Source organism: Agrilus planipennis, unplaced genomic scaffold (genome assembly GCF_000699045.2).
Source record: "Agrilus planipennis isolate EAB-ADULT unplaced genomic scaffold, Apla_2.0 scaffold7, whole genome shotgun sequence".
NCBI classification, from domain to species: Eukaryota; Metazoa; Arthropoda; class Insecta; order Coleoptera; family Buprestidae; genus Agrilus; species Agrilus planipennis.
In genome coordinates, this window is record NW_020439340.1 from 586,377 (window position 1) to 613,630 (window position 27,254).

The window sequence follows — 27,254 nt, forward strand, 5'->3', positions numbered from 1 at the left end:
AAAAAAAAAAATAAACAAATAAATAATTTACCTCCATCTACTTCGTACAAAAAATCATCGTCATTACTATCTACGTCTGGAATACTTAAGTAATAATCAAGATTAAAAGGCTGATCGCCTGACATGTACTCTGAATCTGATCCAAAATTAACACTTTGCACCATTCCATCTGGATGTTCCTCAGACCAGTTTTCTTCTTCTATAATTGGATAACGATTGTGTCTATCATGTCTGGTACACACCCAACCTGAATAGTAAAAAATGTATTTAAAAATGTCTACTGAACATAAAAGGATGAGGATTTGCAACAAAAGTGCAGTTTGTTAGTTTTTAATACGTATGTAATAATCTAAAATATTAAGTTGAAATTTATTCTCACCTAATCTAAAGAGATGATCGGCTCCGAACTTTGTTACTGCCACAAGACCTAGACTATAAAATGCAGTAGCTCTAAGAGAATAAACAGGACAGTGCTGTGCAATACGAATTATGTATCGTATTATGTCTCGTTCTGTTAAAAATTCAATTCCCTTCAAAGTACTTCCAAGATGACCCACAGCCCAAAGTGCAACTTTTAAATTTTCGATATCCTGGTCTGTATCGCAAAATCCATTTTCAACGCACTAAAGTTTTTTCGGTTAACATTTCTGTGTAAACTTCATTAAAAAATATAATACCTGCATATAGTTTTCTACTGAACCATATTCGATTAATGTTTGAAAGCCGGTCGAATGTCTTGATATTTGACCATATAAATGGGGAGGTAAAAACAGGTCCTTTCGATTGACAATTTTTAAAGAGCTAAATCTCTTATCGTACCTGCCGTCTTCGCCTCTTTGATGTAACGTTAACGAATCTGATGTTTCGCCTTCAACTATTCTAACATAACTGAAAAAAAACGAAATATTTCTACCTTATTAGATTATACTACCTTAAAAAAATATTCTTGTGAAATTATCAAACATACCGATGATTAAAATATTCATCCCATCTCTTAATTTCGTTGACTACAAAATCGTTTTTCTTTAAAGCGTTAAATCCCGCAGGAATAGATAGAAACCGTATTAAAAGCAACACTCCTTTTTCTTCCAAGTGTAAAAGTTCAGGATTGAGCTTGACAAGATGTTCAAGACAGGAAGGAACTTCGCAAGCTTCATGTAAAGCGGATAATGCAGCCAAACGGATCGTACGGGATTTATCGTTCAACTGACCAGCTAGTAATTTAATACCCCAGTAGGCAAAATGAGGCATCCCTGCGCGTAATAAAACTTGTAGGAACTGTGTGGCATATAAACGGGAACTTTCAATTGAACACTTTAATACGGCAGCGAGAAGATCGCGAGCAGGGCCAGCATCTTTGTATTCTAGGGAGGAAACAATCAGTTTCACGTAACAGTCGTGATTGGTAGTTGTTACCAAATCTTGTAATCTGAAATTTCCAAGATTTATGTTAGTTAATAATAGAATATTTTTTCTAAGGAAATAGAACACTGTGTTAAAAAAAATGAAGTGTTCCAAAAATTAAGTGCTTCAACAATCAAATTCATTTATTTTTAAAATTTGTGTTATTTCCTTTTACTTACTGAGTAAAAATTTTAAGGGTGTTAAGCAGGTCGACACCAGCCCGTGTACTACCGAGTCTTCCTATAAACAGAAAGTAACTTTGGCACTGGGTGTTGTTCATATGTTGAGGGCTGAAGAGACAGTCGTGGGCACTTTTACTCATCGTTATGGCAGCAATGTGTTTCGAGATATCTTTAAACAGGTCGAGAAGAAGCTTAGTACTTTCTGAATCTTCTAAATGCACCAAACACAGAATAAGTTCTATACCAACGAGTGTGTAACCTTGCGCGTTCTTGGACGATGTAAGATCCATATGAGAATACCTGTTACTTGAAGGAGTATAAAAATCTGCAAGGCGTCTTAGGAACGTTCGATGTGTCGATTCGGACATGTCCNAAATTGAGAAGTTAGTACTATAGTGTTTATTTAAAAATCTTAGTTCATAAATTTAAAGGATTATAAACTGCAAAAGAAAGTTTTAGAAGGGTGTAAAACAAAATATATTCAAATGAGGGTTGTAAATAGTTTATTTCGGTTTTAACCTTCGATCGAATATAAAATAAAAAAAACATGGAATGTATACGTAGAAATTGCACGGTGAAAGTAAATACGAAAAAAGTACGTTATTTCCAAAATTCGAAAAAATATATAAACCTAGCAAGCTACTAAATATGAGATCTTAAAAGTATTTCCTAAAAAAGTACAAAATAAGTGTGTAAAAAGCTCGAGGCACTGGGATCATATAGAATCTTCACTCTAGTTCAAAGGGAAGTACAAAATATAATATCAGATTAAGCTCGACGATGCCGGTCTACGTTTCATCAGTCTGATAAAAAAAAAAGTATTAAGATTTAAATTAAAAATGAATTACAAAAGAGTAATCATACAGGTTTGAGACATTTGTTTTGTTAGAAACATATATTCGTTTTAAAAATTTTAAAAGCTTACTTATGAAGTTGTTGCAAGGCAGTTACAGCACCTAAAGCCTGAGGTCGTGAGGTGGCGTAGCCCAACAAATTAGGCAAAGCAGGGGTAATGTTACAGCACTCAGGTGGAAGAAATATTTGTATCAAACGTAAAAGTTCGCCTAAAAAAGAAAGGTAAACTTTGGGATTTACAAAATATCTTATGTACAGATAATTTTTTATGCTCACCTAATAAAACGGTGGCTCTAACGCTAATAAACGTGTCACTCGTTGCTAAAACTTCGGCGAGAGCATTCAGTAAACCTGTTTCTAAAAAACAATATAAAAGTAGCGACAAATGCATGTCAATAATACTGGGGGAGGTTCTGGTAAGATGTGGCAAGATCGATCGTCCTTCGGCGACCACGAAACCTTCGTTTAAGCGCCATGACGACTGTGGTTCGGCTGGGTCCACTGCACTTAACGCCACCGATAATTCGTCCGTCCATTCAGGTTGAGGCAGCCCCAAAAGTTCATATAAAAGATCTAAAAGTGCCTTCTAAACAAAAATGAAACATTTCTAAGTTTTTCAAAATTAAATTTAATGTATTTGCTTACCCTGACTTCTAATTGGTTTAAATATAAAACATCCACAATTGCTTTAAGTCCTAAAGAGCTTGAAGGATTACAAAACTGCATTATACCAGACCAGCTTCTTAAAATTGATAATAAAGCTAAACGACTGCAATTAAATCGCAGCTCTCGTTCGTCCCTAAACAATAATTAAGTGTACTCAAAAAATTACACACAAATGTGCTAAAAATCACCTGTTTTTATCCCTCCAGCTATGTTTGTAGTGAAAATCACAGTATGGTGCTGCTATGCAAAACAGATCGACTGCCGCAGAATTTCTAGTATTTGGTTTATCTAATAATAACAGCAAAACACCACAAAGAGATTCTGCTATTTTAGGCAATTGGCACTCTAATAAATTACGAGTTGTTGCAGTTACTCCTCCAGATAGAATAAATAGATCAGGATTAAGAGCACCTGTATCATAAAAATTTTATAGATTAAAGTATATGTTACAATCACATTTTAACTATTTATCTCACCAAGTTCTGATAAACATGCAAGACAAGCCCTTAACATTCGATCTTTTTCTTCAATGCCACCATTTGTTAAAGAAACTAAACTTCTAGCCATTGCAATGTCAAATGATGAAGAGGATAACATCAAGACTTTTCTCATCAAACGCAGTGCTTGCACTCTTTCAACATCATTTCTTAAGGCCAGATCCAAAGACCTACACATTTTTATTATTATCAGTATATGAACAACATTGTTATTTTCAATTTTGCTCACCGTACTACTAAAAAGGGGATAAGCAACTTATTAAAGGATACTAGATCTGTAGCTGTTCTAATTATATGACGTATTGCTCTTAAACCTGCAGCTCTTACCTGGGTAGAATCATTTACTAAAGTTACCCTTAAACTGAAGTAAATACATTTTTTAGATAATTTGTAAATTCAATAGCTGATTTTTAACCAACCAACATAAAATATCTTCAATCGATAATGAAATTTTTGATAGATCACCATTAATATGAAGTGCTAATTTAACAAAGGCATTCAAATAGTTTATCCTTTTTCCATCTGTTATGTTTGTACTTTTGCAAACAGATTCCAAAATTTCCTTGGCATTTTCTTTTGGATCTACAAACAAGTACAAAGTAGTCAGCAAATAAAATGAATTAAAAAACTAACCTCTATTAAGATCCAATTTAACAGCATCTTCCTTATTTTCTAAACGACCTTAAAAAAGGAAGCAAACGATTAGTAGGATAGTTATTTACGAATAACATATTATAAATTACTTCTATTGAACCTGCCAGAACGATGATTTCGATTTCCTAACATCCAACTTGCCACGGCCATTCTTATAATCTAAATAGGACCATTCTGTACAGTTATAAATTAATTATCATTTTAACTACATATGAATATAAAAAACACATTTAGTAATAATTTTTACATAATAATTACAAATAGCTACATTTCCACACATTAAATAGGTTATGTCACCATTTGTAAATTCGAAGTGTTGTCTAATGTCAGATCATAGATAAATAAAATATAATGGCTAAAGAATCGACAAAAGTTTCAAATAGGTTTGCCTTAAAAGAAATTAGTATCAGTCTGTAAATTCTCAAATTACGATATTAGGAAGCTTTAAGAGAATACAAAAATCCAATAATATTCTAAATTTTCCCTTATATGAAATTTTAAAAATTATTTTTAGACTAAAATACACAAAAATTGTGGAATAAATACAGAGTGTTCACTTACAAAGTTTATCTTGTAATGATTTTTAAGATCCCTGTAAAATACAAATAAATTACAAAATTAAAATAAATAAAACTTATAAACCCTATAAAGTATCGAAAAATTGAGAAGTTAGTACTATAGTGTTTATTTAAAAATCTTAGTTCATAAATTTAAAGGATTATAAACTGCAAAAGAAAGTTTTAGAAGGGTGTAAAACAAAATATATTCAAATGAGGGTTGTAAATAGTTTATTTCGGTTTTAACCTTCGATCGAATATAAAATAAAAAAAACATGGAATGTATACGTAGAAATTGCACGGTGAAAGTAAATACGAAAAAAGTACGTTATTTCCAAAATTCGAAAAAATATATAAACCTAGCAAGCTACTAAATATGAGATCTTAAAAGTATTTCCTAAAAAAGTACAAAATAAGTGTGTAAAAAGCTCGANCTTGCATTTAAAAAACATTTTATAAAATTCTTTAATCCTATAAAAAATCATTATATTCTTACTTTCACGATGTCGACGATGTGTTCCGTCTCTTTCAAATCCACGCAAATAAGAGGGCACATCGCTGGTGGAATTGTAATTTGAAGTACTGGTAGAAGTTTGACGCAGTTGAGCATCGCTTCTGCAATAAATAAATTCAAATTTATATTTCACAAATTTCAGGCGTAGTATTTGTAAATAAAAAAGGAATAGTTTTAAGTAAATGGACACTTACCTGTAAGGACTAGAGCTGGTTTTGGTGGTGGAACGCGATGTAGTGCTGGAAGTTGAAATTCCAACGTTTCGTCTCGTACTTTCAAAACCAGGCCCTCGATAAGACAACGCGGATCTCTGCAGATAAAAAATTAACGAGTGCTAGTGCTAGCTGTACTAACAAACTAGATGTTTTTTTTTTGAAACTTTACTTACACCTTGAACATTAATATTATGACTGCTGGTACTGGCAATTCCTGCAGTTGAAGTGGTTTCAAGCAGTGGTACCTTTTTACCCATACATCTCATAATAGATCTATAAAGTATTTCTTATATAGAAACCGAGACTTTTTAATTGATTCATCAATTTTACCTGATAAGATTTTGTCGAACTCGTGCGTTTGCAAAGCAGTAACCCCCTAAAGAGAAAGCTGCATGGATTAAGACTGCGATGGATAATAATGGGGTGAGTATGGGGTAATGTTCTGAAGCCGTCAGTATTGCCAAAATACACGTACAACCCATTAGTGGTAAGGCAGCTACTGACACCCATAGCAGTGTCCTAAAAATTACATATTATTTAAAATTATTAACGAGATCAATGCACACGTATATTAAAATACCTTAAATTTCCGAAACCAAGAACGTGATCTTGAAGAGTGAATGCAGCTCTAACTGCTAACACTAGTATTACGATATTAATTAATACAATTAGACAAATTGGTCCAATTAGACTCCATATTACGCTTTCATAAAGAGACACCCAGCAACTAATAAAACGTATGGGCAGAATGTAAAAAACATTTTTTTGATGGTTAGTAAGTTACAATTGTGTAAAAAAAAAGAAAAACCAAACTTACAAGTAATAGTTTCCATATTGATGAGCTCGAACCCCCACTGCAAGACTGACCACGATGGCTGGCAAAACGTATCCTACACAATAATAAAATCTCATCGAACCATGATTGATGTCTCTCATTTCCGTCAGCATTCTTTATATTTTTTTGTGATATATGTATACAAATTTCGCCAATAAAAATTTTATATACCTGGATTGTTAATATCATTTGATACTGGAGACATTATTCTGTTAGGAGGCGCGTAACTGTGAGGTGTAATATGATCCTCCTCAGCTAGAAAAAATCATTAAAGACAATAGTTAATCATCTATAAAATTAAAAGCAAAAGGAAGTGCAATACCTTTAATATTTCCATTTAAATGTGTTGCATCTGATTTAAAAATTAGAATAAGCAGCGAATTACTATAAATTTTAAGCAATAAAAATGTAACTTAATTATTTACGAATGAGCCAAAAACAATAAAATTTTACTAGTAATTTACTTGCTATAACTATTATGAATAAATGTAGTTATCACATTTGTTTGTTTTTGGCTCAAGAGGCAGCTATATCTTTTCTTTTATTTATTTAAAACTGTTAATTTTCCTAAAGTCGTACCTGTATAAGGGAATAAATATTTATCATTAACGTGATGTTTTTCTTCACCATCGGATCCGCCTTCCAAATATTCTTGATAATTCTCGTCTCTGGGTGATATTAAGTTGCTTATGTAGTTACTTTTCGATACATTAGAGTTGCTCATGTAATGTGGATCATATTGCATTCTACCAATGTATTGTTCTGAATGACCAGGAGACAACATAGTCTCAGGAACCATATGAGGATTTGGTAATGGATTTGGAGAGTGTTCCTTTTGGGAATATTCATTGTCTGACCCTGTTTCAGCAGACCAACGTCCTATTTCAGGAACTGGAATGAATGAAAATATATTTAGAACGACTGTACTAAGTGAAAACTAGATCATTACCATTAGGATTTGGTAAATACGATTCAGGGAGCTGACTTGTCCACCTGGAACTATAAACTGGAGGAACTGCAGGAAATAATTGCGAATTTGTGACGATATTTAAGGAAGGCGGCGTGCCACATCTTGAAACTACGTGTTCTGTTATGTTTGGTAGATAACTTTGTCGGGTAGTGCTAACACCTGCAATTAATTAATTTATAATTTTAAATTATACGTATCAGCATTTTTAACTGATCTAATTTATACAACATGAACATACGCGGTGTACATTGGGTTGCATATATGCTCATTTGTTTTGTTTTGGAGTTTAGTTGAAAAAATACCCCTATATTAAATTACATTAATTTGTCCCAAATGACACCTATCTGGACCGATTTATCAGCCACAAAACACCAAATTTCATTACAATTATTAAGAGCCGTTTTCGAGAACGCAATGTTTAATAGCGTAGAATTTATTATACCTGTATTTCGGGTTCGATGCCTGTTTGTACTGGATTCATCATCATCACTTGAATGACTGGACGCCAAATCTAAACTTCTTCCCTCAGATCCGTCCGAATCAGAATCGCTTTCTCTTCTACGTTCGCGTTGCACTTCTTTTTCAGAAACTTGCATTTAAAAAACATTTTATAAAATTCTTTAATCCTATAAAAAATCATTATATTCTTACTTTCACGATGTCGACGATGTGTTCCGTCTCTTTCAAATCCACGCAAATAAGAGGGCACATCGCTGGTGGAATTGTAATTTGAAGTACTGGTAGAAGTTTGACGCAGTTGAGCATCGCTTCTGCAATAAATAAATTCAAATTTATATTTCACAAATTTCAGGCGTAGTATTTGTAAATAAAAAAGGAATAGTTTTAAGTAAATGGACACTTACCTGTAAGGACTAGAGCTGGTTTTGGTGGTGGAACGCGATGTAGTGCTGGAAGTTGAAATTCCAACGTTTCGTCTCGTACTTTCAAAACCAGGCCCTCGATAAGACAACGCGGATCTCTGCAGATAAAAAATTAACGAGTGCTAGTGCTAGCTGTACTAACAAACTAGATGTTTTTTTTTTGAAACTTTACTTACACCTTGAACATTAATATTATGACTGCTGGTACTGGCAATTCCTGCAGTTGAAGTGGTTTCAAGCAGTGGTACCTTTTTACCCATACATCTCATAATAGATCTATAAAGTATTTCTTATATAGAAACCGAGACTTTTTAATTGATTCATCAATTTTACCTGATAAGATTTTGTCGAACTCGTGCGTTTGCAAAGCAGTAACCCCCTAAAGAGAAAGCTGCATGGATTAAGACTGCGATGGATAATAATGGGGTGAGTATGGGGTAATGTTCTGAAGCCGTCAGTATTGCCAAAATACACGTACAACCCATTAGTGGTAAGGCAGCTACTGACACCCACAGCAGTGTCCTAAAAATTACATATTATTTAAAATTATTAACGAGATCAATGCACACGTATATTAAAATACCTTAAATTTCCGAAACCAAGAACGTGATCTTGAAGAGTGAATGCAGCTCTAACTGCTAATACTAGTATTACGATATTAATTAATACAATTAGACAAATTGGTCCAATTAGACTCCATATTACGCTTTCATAAAGAGACACCCAGCAACTAATAAAACGTATGGGCAGAATGTAAAAAACATTTTTTTGATGGTTAGTAAGTTACAATTGTGTAAAAAAAAAGAAAAACCAAACTTACAAGTAATAGTTTCCATATTGATGAGCTCGAACCCCCACTGCAAGACTGACCACGATGGCTGGCAAAACGTATCCTACACAATAATAAAATCTCATCGAACCATGATTGATGTCTCTCATTTCCGTCAGCATTCTGTACAAATGTAACGCATCAACCAACATCCAAGCAAATGCTGCTAGCCACAAGTAATGTAGACTTATGGCTACCAATTTGCAAGCAAACTAAAAGTATTATTCGTATAATGTATGAGATCACGCATGTGATAAATAAATACCTGTGCGTTTACCATGAACTTTCTTGCTTTAAGAGTTATAAAGAAAAAGAATTCTGCTAATAAAACACACAGCACCAAATTTTTTCGTATGGTGTTAGAGTTTGTCTGTAATCCTCTGATTAGGGCGAGGATTAAGTACGATGCAAGCAACAGTGGAAGTGATATACAAAAGGAACTGTAACTTGTTACGTCTTCAAGAAGTGAAGGTTCTGGTATAAACTGTGGAAGAAAAATAAGAGATTGAAAATTACTGTTTAATGAGTATTACAGACAACCAACCTCTAAATCAACGATATCGACTAAAACTGCAAATGTGGATAAATGACTACAAGTGCAGTTAACTATTAAAGGTAGGTCATTGTAAGGATCATACCATCTTTCACTAACTTCAGTTCTACAGCCTACTCTTGACCACTCTCCAAAACTGAAAAATATTACAAAATATGCACTGTCTTTTTAAAATAAGTATCAAGAGTAAAAAATAATTTTATGCTTCATTTTTGGTTTCTATTTGTGTAAAAATACAACTTACCCCCTTACAGTAGACCAAAATACACATTGAGGATTAGAACGTTCATTAAAAATAGTAATATTGGGATCAAGCCATATTTGCAGTCTAATAGGTAATTCCAGTCTTTTGCCTGATAAACTTTTATACATCAGTCTTTTCGTTGAGCTTTGATCTCTTTTCATCCTCCTTCCTTCCATTCTATACATTTGTAAATCATTTTCTTGTAGTCTATTTGCTTCTTCAATTATCACCTTCTTAATGTGCGTGGTTTGTTCATCATAATCTTGAAACGGGAGATTCGACGATGATTCTTTTGGTTTATTGACAGCCTCGACGTATTCAGGCACCAAGATGCTAACAGAAATTAAAGGAGATCCTATGGTAACGTCTACTCCCCACCTTCTTACAACTGAATCGTCGTAGTTGTAGGGAAATAACAGACCAGCCTGTTTATACTGAGCATAACTTAGAACAGCTTTGCTTTCAGAAAGGGAGTGCCTGGTCGTCAATTCTCCAACGTCCAAAGGTTTAATGCCTAGCAATTTAAGAGGTACAAGTATTTTTGTGTTCTTGTCAAACTTTGAAGAATCTTGGAGGTAGTTATTGTATTTTGGGAACGTTATTAAAGGGCCGACGGAAGCAATAGGAGCGTTTTGTAAAAACTGTGATGTATCCGGAAGAACAACTTTTTCGGTGGTGTAGGTGGAGTCACTTGGTAAAATTGATATTGGATCTGATTCATAGCCAAATAACGATTCTGGTGTCACAATGTCTAAACCTAGTACTGCAATAATATGTTAAAAAAGAATTTAAAAAAAAAAGTGTAAAATGAGTTACCCATATTCGTTGCAGAAATTTCAAATGGATTTGTGTAAGTATCATGTTGACTAGAAGTTAACACGTTTATATAATGTTCCATTGCCTGTACTAAATCTTCAACACATAAAGATGTTAATTCTTTGATACGGTTCCAGTGTTTTTTATATTTTGAATCCAATATAACACTTGTAGAATGTACAATATTCTATAAACATTATTTTTATTATTGTTTATAAAGTTGACAATACTCGAGGAATATTTATATTTATATATACCTTTATGAAATCCTTGTCTTGGCTGTGAGTTAAATTGAGACCAATCAAATTCGATTCACGTTTGAGCAGTTCGTGAAGTAGATCCTGAGTTATTAGAACATCAGCTCCATATAAAATTTGAGTCATGTTTGTGGCTTTGTACAAATCTGTCGCTAGTTTTATTGCAACAAAAGTGTTAAGTTCCAAATCTCCACTTTCAATTAATGAAAGCTTAAAAATAATAATGCAAATGGTAAAATATAAAATCCTATTTAACGTTTTTTAAATTTACTAGTTATTCCCCCCCCTATCAGCCGTTGTGAGTTCGAAACTGTTAGCACCATTGCTTCGAGTGGTCAAAATTTACTTTTGTGGATAATTTGTTTAATCACTTTCTTTGTGTTAAAAATTGTTTGAAAAATTAAATTTAAAGGAATTGTTTGTAAATAGGTATGCAACACATCGTACACTTCAGCACAAGAAATTGTCGATACTAACTACGTAATACTACTTTGCCCTGTGTTGATAATTTCTTTTATATATAGTACTAGTTATTCCCCCCTATAAGCCGTTGTGAGCTCGAAACTGTTAGCGCTATTGCTTCCAGTGGTCGAAATTCACTTTTGTGAACAATTTGTTTAATCACTTTCTTTGTGTTAAAAATTGTTTGAAAAATTAAATTTAAAGAAATTGGTTGTAAATAAGTATGCAACACAGCGTACACTTCAGCACAAGAAATTGCCGATACGAACTACGTAATACTACTTTTCCCTGTGCTGACAGCACTCGTAATTTCTTTTATATATAATATTTTTACCTGATTTCGCAATTCAAGAAACCTTTCTGAAGTACAATTGAAAAGGTCCGGTTCTTGCCATCCTCCCATTTGATTATCACACGATCTGGAAGCCTTTCCTTGAGACCCTGCAGGACAATTTTCTATAGCCTCTAAACCGAATTTAGTTCTTGACCACCAAATCTTTTCAGCTGAACTTCTTGGACAACCGTCGTAAATAACTAATTAAAAAAATGGTTTTAATGTTGTTTTAATAAACATAACTTTAGTTATTTTAAATTACCTTCACATCCTTTTAAGGTAATCTCTGCATAGGGATTTGAACAAGAGTCACATTTCTGCCCAATTACTCCTTCTTTACATTGACAATTTCCATTTTGTCGGTCGCACTGAGCACTGGAGGATCCAATCAAGTAACAATCACAAGGTAAGCATTTCTTTGAGTTGGGAGGTTGATAGTGATTTTCTTTGCAGTGGCATTTTCCCGTTGCCTTATCACAATCTGGATTGTAACCCGATTCGACGTCACAGTGGCATGGTCCACAAACGGGGTATCCCCACCATCCCGCAGGACACGGTTGGGATACCTTTTCTTCGCAGTATTCTCCTAAAAAACAATCCGTATAATATTAAATAAAAATTAAGTCCATATTACGCGTGTTTTACCAGAGTATTCAGTAGAATTGCACTTGCAATGGTATCCCTTGTCCCCGTAAAAATCTTCTACACAAATTCCACCCACTTCACAAGGGCTGACGTGACATACTGGAATGCAGAGGGGCCCTACGTGACCTTTTTTACAGTCGCAATGTGAACTACGCCACTCTGTTACGCATTCGGCGGTCGAAGGACATTCACTGCGGCATTCCTTAACTGACGGACAACCATCTTTTACATTTTCTTTAACAGTGGGTCTGTTTAACACGGTTTGGTGATTCCCTACACGAACATCTTCTATGCAACCTATAAAGGGCAATAAAATTTTATTGACGTTACTAATTTTTTTTGAGTTGTTTACCTTCTAAATAATTGTATCCTGCACTTAAGCTGTTGTAGGTGTTATCCGGTCCTCCAATTAGAATTTTCCCAACATACAGACCTTGTATTTTTGGAGAAAATGAATAGACATTAAACTGCTCTCCATAATCTACTGATAATTTTACTTCTGTTCCCAGCCAGGTGACCTCCAGTCGATGCCAGTTACCATCAGAAAGAGGATTTGAACTTAGATTAAGTGACTCGTCATTGAAGGAATAGTGGAGTAAACCGGATTTAAGCTAGTGATATAAACGATATACATAATTACTCGTTACATTAAATTAATGGCAAGTGAACTTACAGATAGTACAGAAGAACTGTTTTGCCCAACTTGAATAGACATGAGGAACGTGTCGGATTGTAGAGTCCTTACAGAAAGAGCATTCAACCATGGTAACTGTATGGGTCTGAGTAAAGGATTAAAGGAAAGCATACCGTCTCCTGAGAATCTCCAAGGCTGGCTTATAACTTAAACAAATAATATTAACTTACTGTATGAATTGAAAATATTAAAAGAACTCACTTTCTCCACAATCTTTTCCTCCAAAACCTTCAGGGCAAATGCAGTGGTACATATTCCAACCGTCTTTACATTCTCCCTCATTTTTGCAAGGTTGTGAACTACAAAACGATCTTTTTTCTGGACAACCTGGTGTAGTTCCGTTATCCGCTACAAAGCTAAAAAGGCATACAAATAATACAAATGTTCATTGTCTTTAATCAATAATATAGATTTTGTACCTGTTAAGATCGATAAATCTATAATCTATTTTGAACTCCGATATGCAACCGTCGTAGTGATGATTAAACGGCTGAAAAGTAGCTGGTAATGCTGGAAGTCCTCCAAGTTGTAAAGGTCCTGTGAGGTCTAGAAATCTATGACAAGTTTCAGTTACAGAGGCGCATTTTGGTTCAAGATGATGCTCAGAATAACTGGCACAAGCCCACTTTCCATCTAATTCTTCTCCGTGTTTTAAGGCCAATGCGGTATCACAATTGTCCAAAGACACAGTTGCAGTCTAATTAAAAAAGTAAAAAATCGTAAAGAAAAGAACAACAGTGAAGTTATTAAAAATAAACGATAATTATTCAAACCCAAGTGAAATATAACACTGTTTACCTTATTAAAATATAAAACCTTCACTGTATGCCACTGTCCATCTGAAACACCCCCTGGTATGGAAGCTGTAGTTCGCGTAATATCGCTTCCCAACGAAAACGAAAACTGTACATTTCCTTCAACAATTTCTAATGAAATAAAATCGTGCAGTTCGTTGTAACGGCCGTTATAAAGTAATAAACCGTTTCTCGATTGCGTAGCAAACCTATTTAATAAATAAATAAATGTATAATGGAATTTTAAAAGATTTGCAGGTACTTACTTCAAGTGAAGGTGTAAGCGATGTCTTTGTCTTAAACTTGGGAAAGTGAGAAAGGAATTTTTAGTAAAACTTCTACTTTTAAGTTCACATAGTGGAGTGTAATGTTCAGAACCAGCTACCAAAACACAGTCTTCACATTTGAAGCCCCCATTAATTCGTGGTTTACAGGTTGATTCGCTTTTACAAAGATTTGGCTTGCATGGATCAAATGACAATTTTACTTCGCAATTTATCCCTAAAATAGTTTTTGGGGTGATATTCCAGAGATGAAAAAATTATTTACTTACCTGTATATTCTGGTGGACAAACACATGTATAACCACCTTCTCTTCTTTTACATGTTCCGTTATTCTGGCAAGGGGCAGAATAGCATAGGTTGACCTCTGTATCACACAAATAATGTTCTCTTGACCCTAAAAGATCAATTGGTAATAGTTTAAAATGAACGTATTCATTATTAATATTCATTTACCAGTAAATCCATTTGGGCAACGACAAGTAAAAGCTGTAACAGGATAAATAGGTCGAAAAAGAACCGTGTCACTACTTATAAAATTAGATGCGTTTCCAAACTTTAAAACTGTAAGGCATTCTTCAAAGTTCAAACACGGTTCGCTCACACAGAGATTATCATCAAAAGGCAAAACCTGCAGGGCAATAAAATTATGTACATATGTACAATAATTATTGTGAATTATCAATAACAAAAAATAACTTACCTGAACTGTCGAAAGTCTGTCTAGGATTGCTCTATTAAGATAAACTCTTTCTTGTAAAAATTGTGGAGTGTAAAATTCATCGTGAGTAACATCAGCGCGCTTCGCAGAAAAGCTAACATTAAGAATTTTCAAATGTATGTCGTTTATATCAGTATCATCCTTAAATAAAAAGCGGATAAAAATTAGAAAAAAGTGATTACAAATATAAAAAAATTATGTTACTTGAATATTAAAAAGAAAAATGTTTTCTTTTGGACAAGGAATTATTGCAGCCAAACCGTCTATGAAATAGCCAAGAAGTGGAGATAAGAATGCTTCTTTAGTCATTTTATTTAATCTGATTGTAATGGAATTTAAAAGCATTTCTTCTGTAATTAATCGAACTACGAGTTGCATAATTGCCTTTACTTCATTTACACCATCTGTAATAACAACAATAATTATATTAATTTAACAACCACATTAATATAAGTTAATATCAAAGTTTTGTTGTGTGTTTTAAGTTGCAAAAAAAAAAAGTATTTTTCCTTTTTTATGATTAATTCAAAATAAATTAAAAATTTACCTGTGACGGATACTTCCATTGAAGCCATTTTGGGTACATTAGTATTAAGTTGTGGAGATAACTGTAACTTTCCATTAGTTTCATTTAAAGCCACCAAATTCGCGTTATTTCCTGATAAAATTTTGTATTTCAATTTGTCAGACACATCAGCATCAAAAGCTGGAATTTTCCCTACGGGACCGGTCGGAAAATGGTCTTGAAAATTATTAAACAGAATTAAAAAGTCCTTAAGAACAGGCGCGTTGTCATTGACATCTGTTATTATTATTTCCACGTGAACGTCGCTCCTTAGGGGTGGACTTGCAGCCCTTATAATTAAATCGTACTGTTTCCTTGGACTTTCATAATCCAGTTCTGTCATTGTAAGAAGTTCCGCTTTTTCGGATCCTGGTCGAGTTATCAAACTGAAGTATTGAGAATCATCCCCTCCAATTATAGAATATTGAACTATAGCGTTCACCCCTTCGTCAGGATCTTTTGCATAAATTTCACCAACAGTAGAACCTAATAAGCAAAACCAATAACAACTTTATTTTTATTTTTCTTTAAATGCTTACCTATTGGACTGTTTTCTGGAATGTAAAGCGTTATTTTGTCTGCTTCGAATGCTGGTGGATTGTCATTGACGTCTTCAATACGAATTGTTACTGGTACGGAGCTACTGAGAGAAGGTGATCCTCTATCGATTGCATACGCTTCCAATTCATAAACTGCTACAGATTCTCTGTCTAAACCTTTATTTGTTCGAATAACGCCGCTTATAGGATCAATAACGAACGATCCGTCTTCTAAATCCTTTTCACTCAATGTGTAACGAATCCGTCCATTTAAACCGATATCTGCATCAGTGGCAGAAACTTGAACAACAGACGTCCCTAAAGATATCGGAATTACAGATAAAAATAATTACCAGAATGCATTTTCGGGTTGTTACCTATGAGAGCATCTTCTAAGACGCTTCCGGAATATGCTTGTTGTTTAAAAACTGGAAAATTGTCGTTAACATCCGTCACAGATATTTCAACATCAGTAGTATCGGACATGGGGGGGTTACCACCATCACGCGCCGTTACAGTTAGTAAGTAGCCACTCGTGGTTTCGCGGTCTAACGGTTTTGTCGTTACGATAGCGCCTGTTTGTGGATTTATGGAAAACGCCGGTGTTCTATCAACATCACTTAATTCTTCCCCCAAGACGTATGTTATTTGGGCGTTAATACCCACGTCGTTATCTGTTGCCGATACAACAAGGACAGTCGTACCTACCGGAGCATCTTCAAACACCTAAATAAACAAAAAATAACTGTTATTAACTTTCTTAAAACATAATAGAATTAATTAATTGTAAGATAAAAATGATTTTATTGCAAATGTGGTAACATTTATCGTATTATTTACTAAAGCGAAAGATTAAAAGTGACTTACACTGGCAGAGTAGGGAGCATTTTCAAAAACCGGAGCAAAATTATTGGCGTCAGAAATGTTAACAAAAACGGTGGCAGTATCAGTTCTTCCCCCTGAATCAGAAGCCGTAACTGTTAAAATGTATCTTTTCTCTTGTTTATAATCAAGTGGTTGGGCTACGGTGATCAATCCCCTTCCATTCTGCGATGTTATGGCAAATCGACCCCTGATATTTCCGTTTGTTAACTCGTAATGTAGACGATTATCTTCATCCGCATCCGTTGCTGTTACAGTTGCAACAGGAGTTCCTAAAAAATATATTTCAATTATTTTAGTTTAATATAACAGAATTAAAAATTTCGATATTATTAGAAAAGAGTTTATACCCACCAGGAGGGTCACTTTCTGACACCATCGCCTCGTAGGTCTTAGGCTCAAAAACTGGGTTGTTATCATTTACATCTTGTACCGTAATAACAACACTAGCACTTGCAGACAAAGGTGGAGTTCCTTGATCAGCTGCAATCACCTGAAATTTTTTTTATTTTCAATATTTTGTTCGTCAGTCATTCGCAAAAATTCAATTTATTTTATATTTACCTGAAACATGTACTTGGACTGTTCTTCCCTATCCACTTCTCTTGTTGTATAAATCCAGCCCGTGTGAGAGTCTACTGCTAAAGGAATATCTTCAGTGCTTGCACCAATGGCATCTCTGGGTGATATGGTGTACTTAATATCAGCATTAGGACCTTCGTCTGCATCATAAGCCTGTACCTTTACTATACTGTAACCGGCAGGAACATTTTCGGATACGCTTTCTTGAAATAGGGAAGTATAAAACCGTGGTACGTTGTCATTAACATCCTTCACATTTACTAGTAGTTGAGTAGTGTTCGATCGGGCTGGACTCCCACCATCTTGAGCTCGAATTACCAGACGATAACTTCGAATGGTTTCGTAATCCAAAGGTTTCACTAACGATACATCCCCAGTTAAACTGTCTATGGCAAACTGAGACTGAGTATTGCCTCCTATTATGGCATATCTTATGGCCGCGTTGTTGCCTTGATCAGCATCCGTTGCTCTAAAAGAAATAAATATAACCCACCCAAATCGTTTTGGGATAAGCCTGTTTTTTTACCTTATTGTCGCAATTACATGGTTATTGATATAATTAACATCTTCGTCTACAGAAACGCTGTAAGTCCTTTCAGAGAATTGGGGATAATTATCGTTATCATCCAAAACTTTAATAACTACAGTGGCACTAAACAAATAATAAAACATTCAATGGTATAGATATGTACATATATGATCTTTATTGTAGTCACCTTGATGATCTTCGAGCACTTTGAGGACTAGCCAGATCAGAAGCTTGGACGATCAAAGTGTAAACTTCGGTGGTTTCCCTATCAAGCATTGTTCTAGTAGAAATAACCCCTGATTTGGAATCGATTTTAAAAGCTTCGTTGTCTTCCTCGTTTGTAGATGTGCCCCCTCCACTGATGCTTTTAATTGTATATTCAACTTCACCATTCTTCAAGATATCCTGATCAGTGGCCTTTAAAGTTATTACTGTGGTGCCCACAGTAACACCTTCTCTAATACTTGCTTCGTATTCATTCATTTCAAAAACAGGGGAGTGGTCATTAGCATCGAGTACATTTATTTGTAACATTGTGGTTCCTGATCTTGGAGGAAAACTGTCGTCAGTGGCGGTTACTCGGAAATAGTGGACATCAACTAATTCTCGATCTAGTTTTACTTTGGTCGTTACGGTTCCGCTTTTTGGATCTATATCGAACATGCTTTGAGTACGAGAATCTAACAGGCTGGTCATGGAGTATGTTACAGGACTGTTCTCTGGATCCCTCGCCCTTACAGTCGTTACAACGATCCCCGGATCGCATTCTTCAAGAACACTTACAACATAAAGATGTTGCTCAAAGAAAGGAGACTGATTTCTAAGTTCTCTTCGAACTCTCTTTGCTATATCAGTGTCGTTGAATTTTTGATGATGATAAACTATCTTAATGCGATGTTCTGAATCCAAGATAGGGACGTCACGGCATAGTACGTTAAAAAGTATCACAATCTTCCAGAGGGGCTCTGATATGCAAATATTGCCGCTCGCTACTAAATCTCCTTGTGATTTTTCTATCTTAAATCTACTATCACTTACGTGTAAATAATCTACTGAGCAATAAGTTTGGATTGTTTTAGGTAGGAAGGCAGTGAGGGAATTTATGTACTGAGAGTTTCTTAGGCATATTCTTTGCCATTTATCAGTTGTAGGAATGGAGAAAGATGCGTAAGATTCAGCAATCCATGTTTTAGCCTCGGCTAATAAATTTTTTACAGAGTAATGATAGCTTAAAGGACTATTTACAAATCTTTTTCGTCTAATACTTTGTTCATTATTCAAAGATCGTTTTTCTCTACTACTCTCTTCAATTAAGTATTTGTCATGATTGCTGTATGAGTTACACTTATCACCTATTATAAATATTCTTAAAGGTAAGCTATAATATTCTACATCTTTCAGTCTGTTCGAAGTAGAGTCAATGTACACCGTAAACATTTGGGGATAGTAAATGCCATCGCAAAGTAATTTATCTCGTAGAGAAACGAGTCCATTCTTCTGATGTACGTGGACAAGGGAATGAACGAAGGGTGCTGTTCGATGATTGTTTATGTGATAGTGCCTTTCTGATCCTAGTCTGTATACTGATGCATCGAAAATTACATCACCTGGCAAACTGGTCTCGTTTACTAGGATCAAGTACGATCTTGTGGTAGGAACTAAAAGTGTTGACGCCAAAATAAAAGCAATAATAAATCGTATTCTTGGTATTCCCTCACGCATGAGAGAGTTTTCTATGACCATTGTTCGTTACGATGAACATGTTAATTAATCTTCATCGATACTATCCAGAATCAGTCGTGGTTTCATTTTCTGCAAAAGAAATAAAAAGTTTTAAGTTCATGTAATCTTAAAAAAATCATATGTATTGAATTGGTAATGTTCCAGTCTGGTTGTTCATATCGAAAAGTCAGAAAGGATTTTCTTTTAAGAGTATCAATAACAGGATAAATTTTATGAGGTTTCCTCACTCTAATATAAAAGTAAGCAATTATTTAAAATAGTTCATATTATGTATCAACATCTTGTACTAATAAATGAACCGGTAAATATAATTATGTTCTGTAAATGTTGTCTGCAATTTAGAAACATGCCAAAGTTATCACATTGTTAATCTTGTTGAAACAATTTTCAAGTTTATTGGTTAAGGTACAACGATGTTGTAATTTATTAACAAAATAAAAGTGGATCACGTAATATAGTGAAGTCTAGTATAGGTAAGCTTTCTTAAAAACTATTGCACTTAATAGTGATCGTGTTAAAGCGAACATCCTGAGCTGGCTGCTGCTTTTCATTCTTTTACGCTCCATTTCGACATTCGTGGCTAGGAACATGTTTTATTAATTTAATTGCGCAAAACGAATACTTCTATCTATCTACGGGGTATTAAAATGTTCTTTCAGATACAGTTTCGAGTACTTATAATAATGTGCATCTTAATAAAGTGACGCCAGAAAAACGGGTTCTCAGCAAAATTAATAGACTAAGGAATTCCAATTATATATTCTACAGCATGCTTCAGTTATATTTCTACATGCTTTTCTCAGCAGTAACTGATTATAAAATTAGGAAAAATTAATAGACAACATTTTATAGATGAAAAGTTCAAAATAAGGTTGCTAGTCAATTCTTATTTTATTTTTTATGGAAAAGCATGTCATTATTTTTTTTTTTTAATATAATGAACAAACGGCGATACATACCTAAGATATTCGGATAATATATTATACAAGTTCGGCAAAAGAGTTCTATCTTAACTCAATATGCAAATTTAATGGCAGTAGCGGCAGTAATTTAAAGAAAAAATGTTCAACGATAATATCAAATGAAGCAACTGAAGATGTAAAATGTAAAACGATTTATTTTGGCTGTAACTGTTAACATGTGAATAAATTTGCGGATTAATTCAGGAACTTGGCTAATCCATTCGATACCTTGGATAATGAAATGGATTTCACAATTAGATAGAATCGCTTTGTTTCCTATATGTTCAAAGTAAAACTTTTATTTAAAAGGTGAAACACTAACTAAATGAAATTAAAATTTAAATAACCTTTAAGAGAAAAAAGCTATTAATTCATATAAAGACATTTGTGCTTTTGACGAGTAAAATTCGAACTTATTGAATCTAAATATAATTAAATTAACTTAAACTAGTTCTTCCCCCTGCCCCGGCCATTTTTATAGCTCCATTATGACGTAGTGTCGGCCATCATTCTTTTCTAATTGTTGCAGTTGTCGGCCATCATTCTTTTTCAATTGTTGTCGCATTGTTACTGATGTCAGCCATTATGGTCTTTTAATAGATGTATAAAGTTATTAATTCATATAAAGACAATTGTCCTTTTGACGAGTAAAATTCGAACTTGTTAAAGTTAAATACATTTAAATTAACTTGAACTAGTTCTTCCCCCTGCCCCCGGCCATTTCTATAGCTCCATTATGACGTAGTGTCGGCCATCATTCTTTTCTAATTGTTGCAGTTGTCGGCCATCATTCTTTTTCAATTGTTGTCGCATTGTCACTGATGTCGGCCATTATGGTTTTTTAATAGATGTATAGTAATTAATAATTAAAATTTAAAGGAATTGTTTGTAAATAGGTATGCCACACATCGTACACTTCAACATAAGAAATTGCTGAAACTAACATTCATTTACGTAATATTATTTTGTCCTGTCCTGACAGCACTCATATTTTTTTTATATATAATATTAACGCAAAAACAAAAGCCATTCGAAATCACTGTAAACTTCAAAAACAAAGGATTTACTATCATTCATGTATTACTGAATATAATAAACATAGTTGATCTTTTACTTTTATTTGTTTTATTTGTAAACAGCAAATGAATATATTAATTAAAGTGTAAGTGAGTCTCTTATTTTCACGCAAAATGATTTCGATTGAATGTAAATTAACGAGAAGCTGTATTTAATGCATAAACGAATAATTTGCAATTTAATCACATCCCATAAATTATGGCATTTATGACATATACCTAATTGATTAAGTACTGAGCCTTGGGTATTCGAAAACCAATACTTAGACGTTAGAAACTTCCTGGAAAATTGATTTATTTCCTCATCATAATAATTTTTAACGTTCCTTATTCACCAGAGTGCTGTTAATTTTAATACCACTACCAATTTTTTTTTGTAATGGACAAACTTTTTTCTAAACTTATGAATAAATGTTTTACTAACTGTATATTATCAAAAAAAAAAGTTTTGCCTATAATTACGTACAATATCAATAAATTTTCTATGCAGTATTATATTTTATTGTTAAAAGTGAATTTCGTATTATAAAATATGTCATGTAGTAATGCATGTACTAGAATGAATTAAACATTGCAAATAAGAATTCCTTTTTAAAATGAAGATTTTATGTTACATGTTTATCTGCCTAGAATAATAATTTATTTCGCTTTGATACGAACTGAGAATACTGATTTAATCCTTTAATGTACCAGAACCGTACTTCACATTATTAATGATCTTTTAGAAGAAATAGTGTTGTTATTAGCAATATACTTAATGGTATATTGACCACAAGTGTCTCAATTGACAAATGTACTTCTTAAGAAGTTTGCTTGTCACCTTAAGACATTAGATTGATTATTTCACTTGCAAAATTAAAATTATTGTACGGTCCTGTATAAAATTGCGAAAACGTTATATACATGTACACGGTCAGTCATTGCAAAAACTAAACTTGCGCTTTCTACGATCTTTTAATTATAAGTTGAGTAAGATTAAAAGTTACTTTTACTAACTCAGCTTAACAAAATTTCATCACGAAGCGAAATTGATATAGGTAGTTGTATAAAAAGAACAAGTTCCGTAGGTCTTTGTATAAATTTTATATTAAAATAGTTTAAAGTTAGAAAAACCTAATAAAACTAACTGTGGGTATCCCCAATTAAATTTAAATGCCTTTGTTTTGCTTAATATGATTAATTGTAAGTGCTGCAGAAATAATAAAGCAAGGTCAGCCTAGGTACAATGCAAAAGGATTTGTTTTATTTAGGGATTCAGAGGGATTCGTCTTTCAAAGCCATAAAAGTTTAATCAGTTTTCGAGCAGTTTTTATTTTACTTGAATAGATGACAAACAACGGCGTATCGTATGGATTGCATGTAGACTTGTGGACAAGATGAGATATTGACCTAAAGTAACAGTTGTTGGACGTGAAGACCGTTGGCCCGGAAGAAATGAAGCGAAAAAAATGCTGTTTTGTAAGGGGTGAAAAATGAATCATCTGTCTATCAGCATATAGGACCTATCACATTATTATACAGTTCTTGGCCCATTTTTTTTGTATTTTTTAAAGTAATTGGTTTAAATTAAATGAAAACTTTAGTAGTTCAATACAGAATTTTCTTAACCCCCTGTCTGTAAACAGGTTTATATATTAACTTCACTAACAACTTGTTTAATTACTTGCAACAATAAAAAACTCATAAACCTGATTTTGCTCTTGCTATTAGACATTTAAATTATTATAAGTATGCATACAAAAAAGCGTACTTGTTTTAATACATATAATTCAACATTTTTTTTATTATCTATGATCTTAATTGTAATTAATTTAGTTCAAAAATAAACCAAAAATTATCTCCATGGCTTACAATAAAAGAAATATTAACTTTATTACTAAAAGTAAATGTATGCTGGTTTTTGGGCAATTGTCTAATAGCAGAAGGTAAATTTAATCAAAAATTGTTTAAAAATGAAATATAACTTACGTTTAAGTAATCATTCAAATATATTTCCCATTTTATTGAACAAATTATTCACAAACTTAGTGATTCGTAAACATTTCACAGGTACCTAGACGGCCATTTTGATGCTACCTGTTCGGAAAAATTCATTAAGACTTCGTATAAACTCGACATTGCTCGGATTTCATCCCTCAGATAAAAAACAACTGCATCTACCACTTATATTCAGGGATGTATCTCGTGAACTGCAATAAATTTACGTAATCCGCTTTAGAACAATATTTAAGAATTTACTAATTTAATTCTATTTATCTTTCTTCCGCTATTTTGTATTCAAATCTTTTCAATTGGGAGTTGAAGGTGCGATGAGTTAATTTTCAACTATTTCTTTCTTTTCAGTGATGCTTTATAAGAATTTTAATACATTTTAGTAGTTTCAGCTCGTTTAATAAGGGAGAAATTAATTAATGAAGAAATAAACGCAATAAACTAACGATAAAATAAATGAGATTTCTAAACATGTGTATGCAACCATATTTACAACTATGTATTGAGGATAATTACTTAAAAGATAAGTAAGTGTATAAGATAAGAAATAAATTTTTAAAATTTAATTTTGTTTTTTTATTTGTTTTCAAGTACGTGCTCTATAGAAATAAGTCAAAATTAATAAAAAGTCACTTTGATTTGCAAATTTGGTTAGGCATATCAAAATTTTAAAATGAAGTAAAAATAATTTAGCAATTAGATCAAAAGTTTATATGGCTTTGAAAAATTACACGTTATGGCTAGATACACAGCTAGAGATAATAATAGCGAAAACGGGGTAGAAGGAGAAGACGTCTTAATTAACAGATATAATTTATGTGACGAGGAACATAGTCCATCTTTTGATTACAAAGAAGTTTTAGTTTTTATCTCAGACTGGATTTGGTTTGTGAGTGTTATCTCTTCGTTACTTTACAGTACTATTGGAATTGTACTGGCTTATGTAGTATTAAAAGACGCATCGAATCATGGACACCCTGTACATGCTTTTGCAGGAAATTTTATGATGTAAGAAAATTATCCATTACTTTATTACAATTTTATNTAATAATGTATAATTGCCTTCAGTATTATAAATAATTATATTACGTTAACTAAATTTAATGTTTGGAAGTACGAACGCAGAAGTAGAAGATATTACTTGATGAACCTTTTTTTTGTTTTTAATTTTCTTTGTATTAAACGATAACTAGTTTGTAATGGTTTAAGGAATTTGATTGGCATGAAGTATGGTGACATAATCAATAATTTAACAATATTTTACGTGAATCTGATAGCAGCATTTATGAACACCTTGTATGTGTTAACGTTTCACAAATATGCTCAGGATCAGTGGACGGAAATTTATATGCCAATGGGATACGCGATTGCAGTAATTTTTATTTCCTTTGTCTATGCTCACACAGAAGATCCCGGAAAAATAAAAAGTAGATTCGGTTTGTTAATGGTCACCCTGTATATCATGTATATGAGTATGCCACTATTGCAGCTGGTACTTTTTCATTTTCTTTGCTTTTAGATTTTTTTGTTAACAGAAAGTTCTGATTTTTATAATGAATTATATTTTTGCAGCCTGAAGCTATTTTCACCAAAGATGTGACATTTATATCGTACCCCATGAATCTAATGGGATTTCTGATGTCTTTCTTTTGGCTACTTTATGCAGTAGTATTGGAAAACCAGTATTTAACGGTAAAAACCTTTTTTTATAATTTTTTTAATTTTCAAGAGACCAATGATACCTGTAAAAAATTGTTATAAAGATTTTTTTGCAGGCGGCAAATTTAGTTGGATTATTAATTACTGGGGTGCAGTTATTGGTATGTGTTTCGCTGGGCATTGCTGACACAAAATTGCGAACATAGTAATTAACAACAAACAATTAACCGTTAAATTAGAAATATATGCGATAGAAACGAATATAAATGTAATAGTTGATTTATATTTATCGTTTATCTACATAAATATATAAAAATTAATGATTATTGAACATATTGATGATTTAGAAATTTGTTTCTTAATACTGGCTAAATGGATATTTAAATTAATCTGAGTCTTCATTTTCGAATTATTATTCCCATCTATGATTATAATTCATAGAGGTATGCAAATATTATGCAGTTAGTATGGTTGGGAATTGAATCATTTCTAATTATGTGCGTTTATTTTGTTGCAGTCTTAAGTTTTTAGTTTAATTAAATAATAATATGTGGTATATTGCGTTTTAGAATACATATTATTTAAAAATGGCAATTAGTATTTATAGAGTGTTAAAATTAAATTCAAAAATTCTTAACCTCTCTTATAGAACGTTTAGTACGATACTCAGTAAGAAGCCTTTTATAAATAGAGATGCAGGCTTCAGCTCATTTTTGAATGTAGATATACCTATAAGAAAGCAAGATGTATACAATAATAAAGAAGATTTTAGTACTAGTTGTAAGTTAAATGGAAGTGCTGCTCGAGCTGAAACTACTAGCACAACACAGGGTCTTTCCAAATTGCAAGCTCAAGAACTTGTATTAAGATTGAATAGCGAAGAACGTATTGTACTTCTTACTGCTATACAGGAATTTCAATCAAAACTGGTTAAAGAGGAATATCAAGGTAATTATTCGCAGGACTTACTAGTTAACTTTAAATGTGTATCGTGTATGTGTTTACTCTGTTTATTTTCAGCTGCAATTGATTTTTTTAAACATTTTGTTATGCACTAAGCTGCTTTTAATATTTATATGATGATAGAAATACATACACAACATATATATCATAATATGGATGGTCTAGAAAAAATAACTTTGTATTTGCACAAATCTTAGAATTGTATTTACTTGTTGTTTTTTTAAGCAAATAGTTTTGTTTTTTTGGGCCATCCAGGATAGAGATGGTGTGAACATAATGTAAGTGAAATACCTATTTTACTACAAATAAAGGTCAGCTTGCAGCATCTCGATGGAGAAGTAAATATGGAAGACCTGCAAAATTACCTACCTTAGGAGATGTAGATCCTACTGGAACATATTGTCTTTTACCAGAGGACTGGCTTATGAAGAAGTGTGGTACGATTTTTTTAGATTTGGTGCTGGGAATTAACTTATTGAAAAGTTTTAATGATTGTCATTGTTACTGTTACAGTTAATAATATGTTTATGGCTAATTGTTCATTATAAAATAATTTCTGCGATTCGTAAAAAGTGTGTTAATAACATCGTTTCATCAACAGGATTTTTTATCAGTACATACTTCATCAGTTGTGTCCTACTTATATTCTAATACACTGCATTTTATTGTAATTGCTTTTGCAATTATTTTTGGTGCTTTCATTTCTTTTATGTCAAATTATTTTTTTTTATGTTTGTTGGATATGCTTGCATGCTAATTAATTAGCTCTCCCTTACGAAATTTACCCTAATTTGCTGCCCTATTTTTTCTAAAAATGAAAGATTAAAAGTTCTTGCTTCATACAATTTTTTTGAAAATTGAAGGGTAGCAATTTTGTGGTAAAAATTTCATTTTAAATATT

The 27,254-nt window shown here is 32.9% G+C and overlaps 5 protein-coding genes across 5 annotated transcripts in view; 2 read left to right on the forward strand and 3 right to left on the reverse strand.

The window, feature by feature from the left end:
• The window catches only part of LOC108739892 (rapamycin-insensitive companion of mTOR), an 8,926-nt gene extending 4,363 nt beyond the window's left edge, over positions 1–4,563 (reverse strand). Inside the window, 15 exon segments of the mRNA XM_025978730.1 lie at positions 32–247; positions 380–623; positions 678–888; positions 968–1,429; positions 1,584–2,089; positions 2,353–2,389; positions 2,512–2,650; positions 2,718–3,027; positions 3,087–3,240; positions 3,296–3,518; positions 3,584–3,774; positions 3,834–3,965; positions 4,024–4,186; positions 4,238–4,285; positions 4,348–4,563. Coding sequence (XP_025834515.1) covers positions 32–247; positions 380–623; positions 678–888; positions 968–1,429; positions 1,584–2,089; positions 2,353–2,389; positions 2,512–2,650; positions 2,718–3,027; positions 3,087–3,240; positions 3,296–3,518; positions 3,584–3,774; positions 3,834–3,965; positions 4,024–4,186; positions 4,238–4,285; positions 4,348–4,408 — 3,097 coding nt within the window. The 5' untranslated portion in view covers positions 4,409–4,563.
• Positions 4,564–5,174: 611 nt separating this feature from the next.
• LOC112905720 (protocadherin-like wing polarity protein stan) lies at positions 5,175–6,489 on the reverse strand. Its single transcript, XM_025978732.1, has 7 exons — positions 6,362–6,489; positions 6,125–6,271; positions 5,875–6,063; positions 5,718–5,817; positions 5,524–5,639; positions 5,312–5,430; positions 5,175–5,212 (listed from the first exon to the last, which is right to left on the reverse strand). Exons 1-7 carry the CDS (start codon positions 6,478–6,480, stop codon positions 5,175–5,177), a joined length of 828 nt encoding a protein of 275 aa, XP_025834517.1. The 5' UTR covers positions 6,481–6,489.
• Positions 6,490–6,534: 45 nt separating this feature from the next.
• On the reverse strand, positions 6,535–23,809 carry LOC108739966 (protocadherin-like wing polarity protein stan). Its single transcript, XM_018474098.1, has 37 exons — positions 23,708–23,809; positions 18,146–19,770; positions 17,956–18,081; positions 17,412–17,898; positions 17,202–17,340; positions 16,833–17,119; positions 16,343–16,691; positions 15,966–16,283; positions 15,409–15,912; positions 15,066–15,265; positions 14,844–15,002; positions 14,597–14,771; positions 14,412–14,537; positions 14,125–14,359; positions 13,863–14,067; positions 13,484–13,761; positions 13,266–13,420; positions 13,044–13,210; positions 12,723–12,981; positions 12,371–12,667; positions 11,988–12,311; positions 11,726–11,925; positions 10,930–11,139; positions 10,673–10,859; positions 9,857–10,619; positions 9,604–9,748; positions 9,325–9,543; positions 9,051–9,271; positions 8,814–8,960; positions 8,564–8,752; positions 8,407–8,506; positions 8,213–8,328; positions 8,001–8,119; positions 7,792–7,938; positions 7,329–7,508; positions 6,959–7,270; positions 6,535–6,634 (listed from the first exon to the last, which is right to left on the reverse strand). Exons 2-37 carry the CDS (start codon positions 19,699–19,701, stop codon positions 6,543–6,545), a joined length of 9,693 nt encoding a protein of 3,230 aa, XP_018329600.1. The 5' UTR covers positions 19,702–19,770; positions 23,708–23,809; the 3' UTR covers positions 6,535–6,542.
• A 544-nt stretch (positions 23,810–24,353) lies between these two features.
• On the forward strand, positions 24,354–25,716 carry LOC108739939. Its single transcript, XM_018474065.1, has 4 exons — positions 24,354–24,739; positions 24,941–25,223; positions 25,304–25,423; positions 25,507–25,716. Exons 1-4 carry the CDS (start codon positions 24,468–24,470, stop codon positions 25,594–25,596), a joined length of 765 nt encoding a protein of 254 aa, XP_018329567.1. The 5' UTR covers positions 24,354–24,467; the 3' UTR covers positions 25,597–25,716.
• Positions 25,717–25,842: 126 nt separating this feature from the next.
• Positions 25,843–27,215, forward strand: LOC108739934. Its single transcript, XM_018474063.2, has 3 exons — positions 25,843–25,887; positions 26,040–26,338; positions 26,665–27,215. The coding sequence occupies exons 1-3, from the start codon at positions 25,847–25,849 to the stop codon at positions 26,868–26,870; spliced, it is 546 nt and encodes a 181-aa protein (XP_018329565.1). The 5' UTR covers positions 25,843–25,846; the 3' UTR covers positions 26,871–27,215.
• The last annotated feature ends 39 nt before the right edge of the window (positions 27,216–27,254 follow it).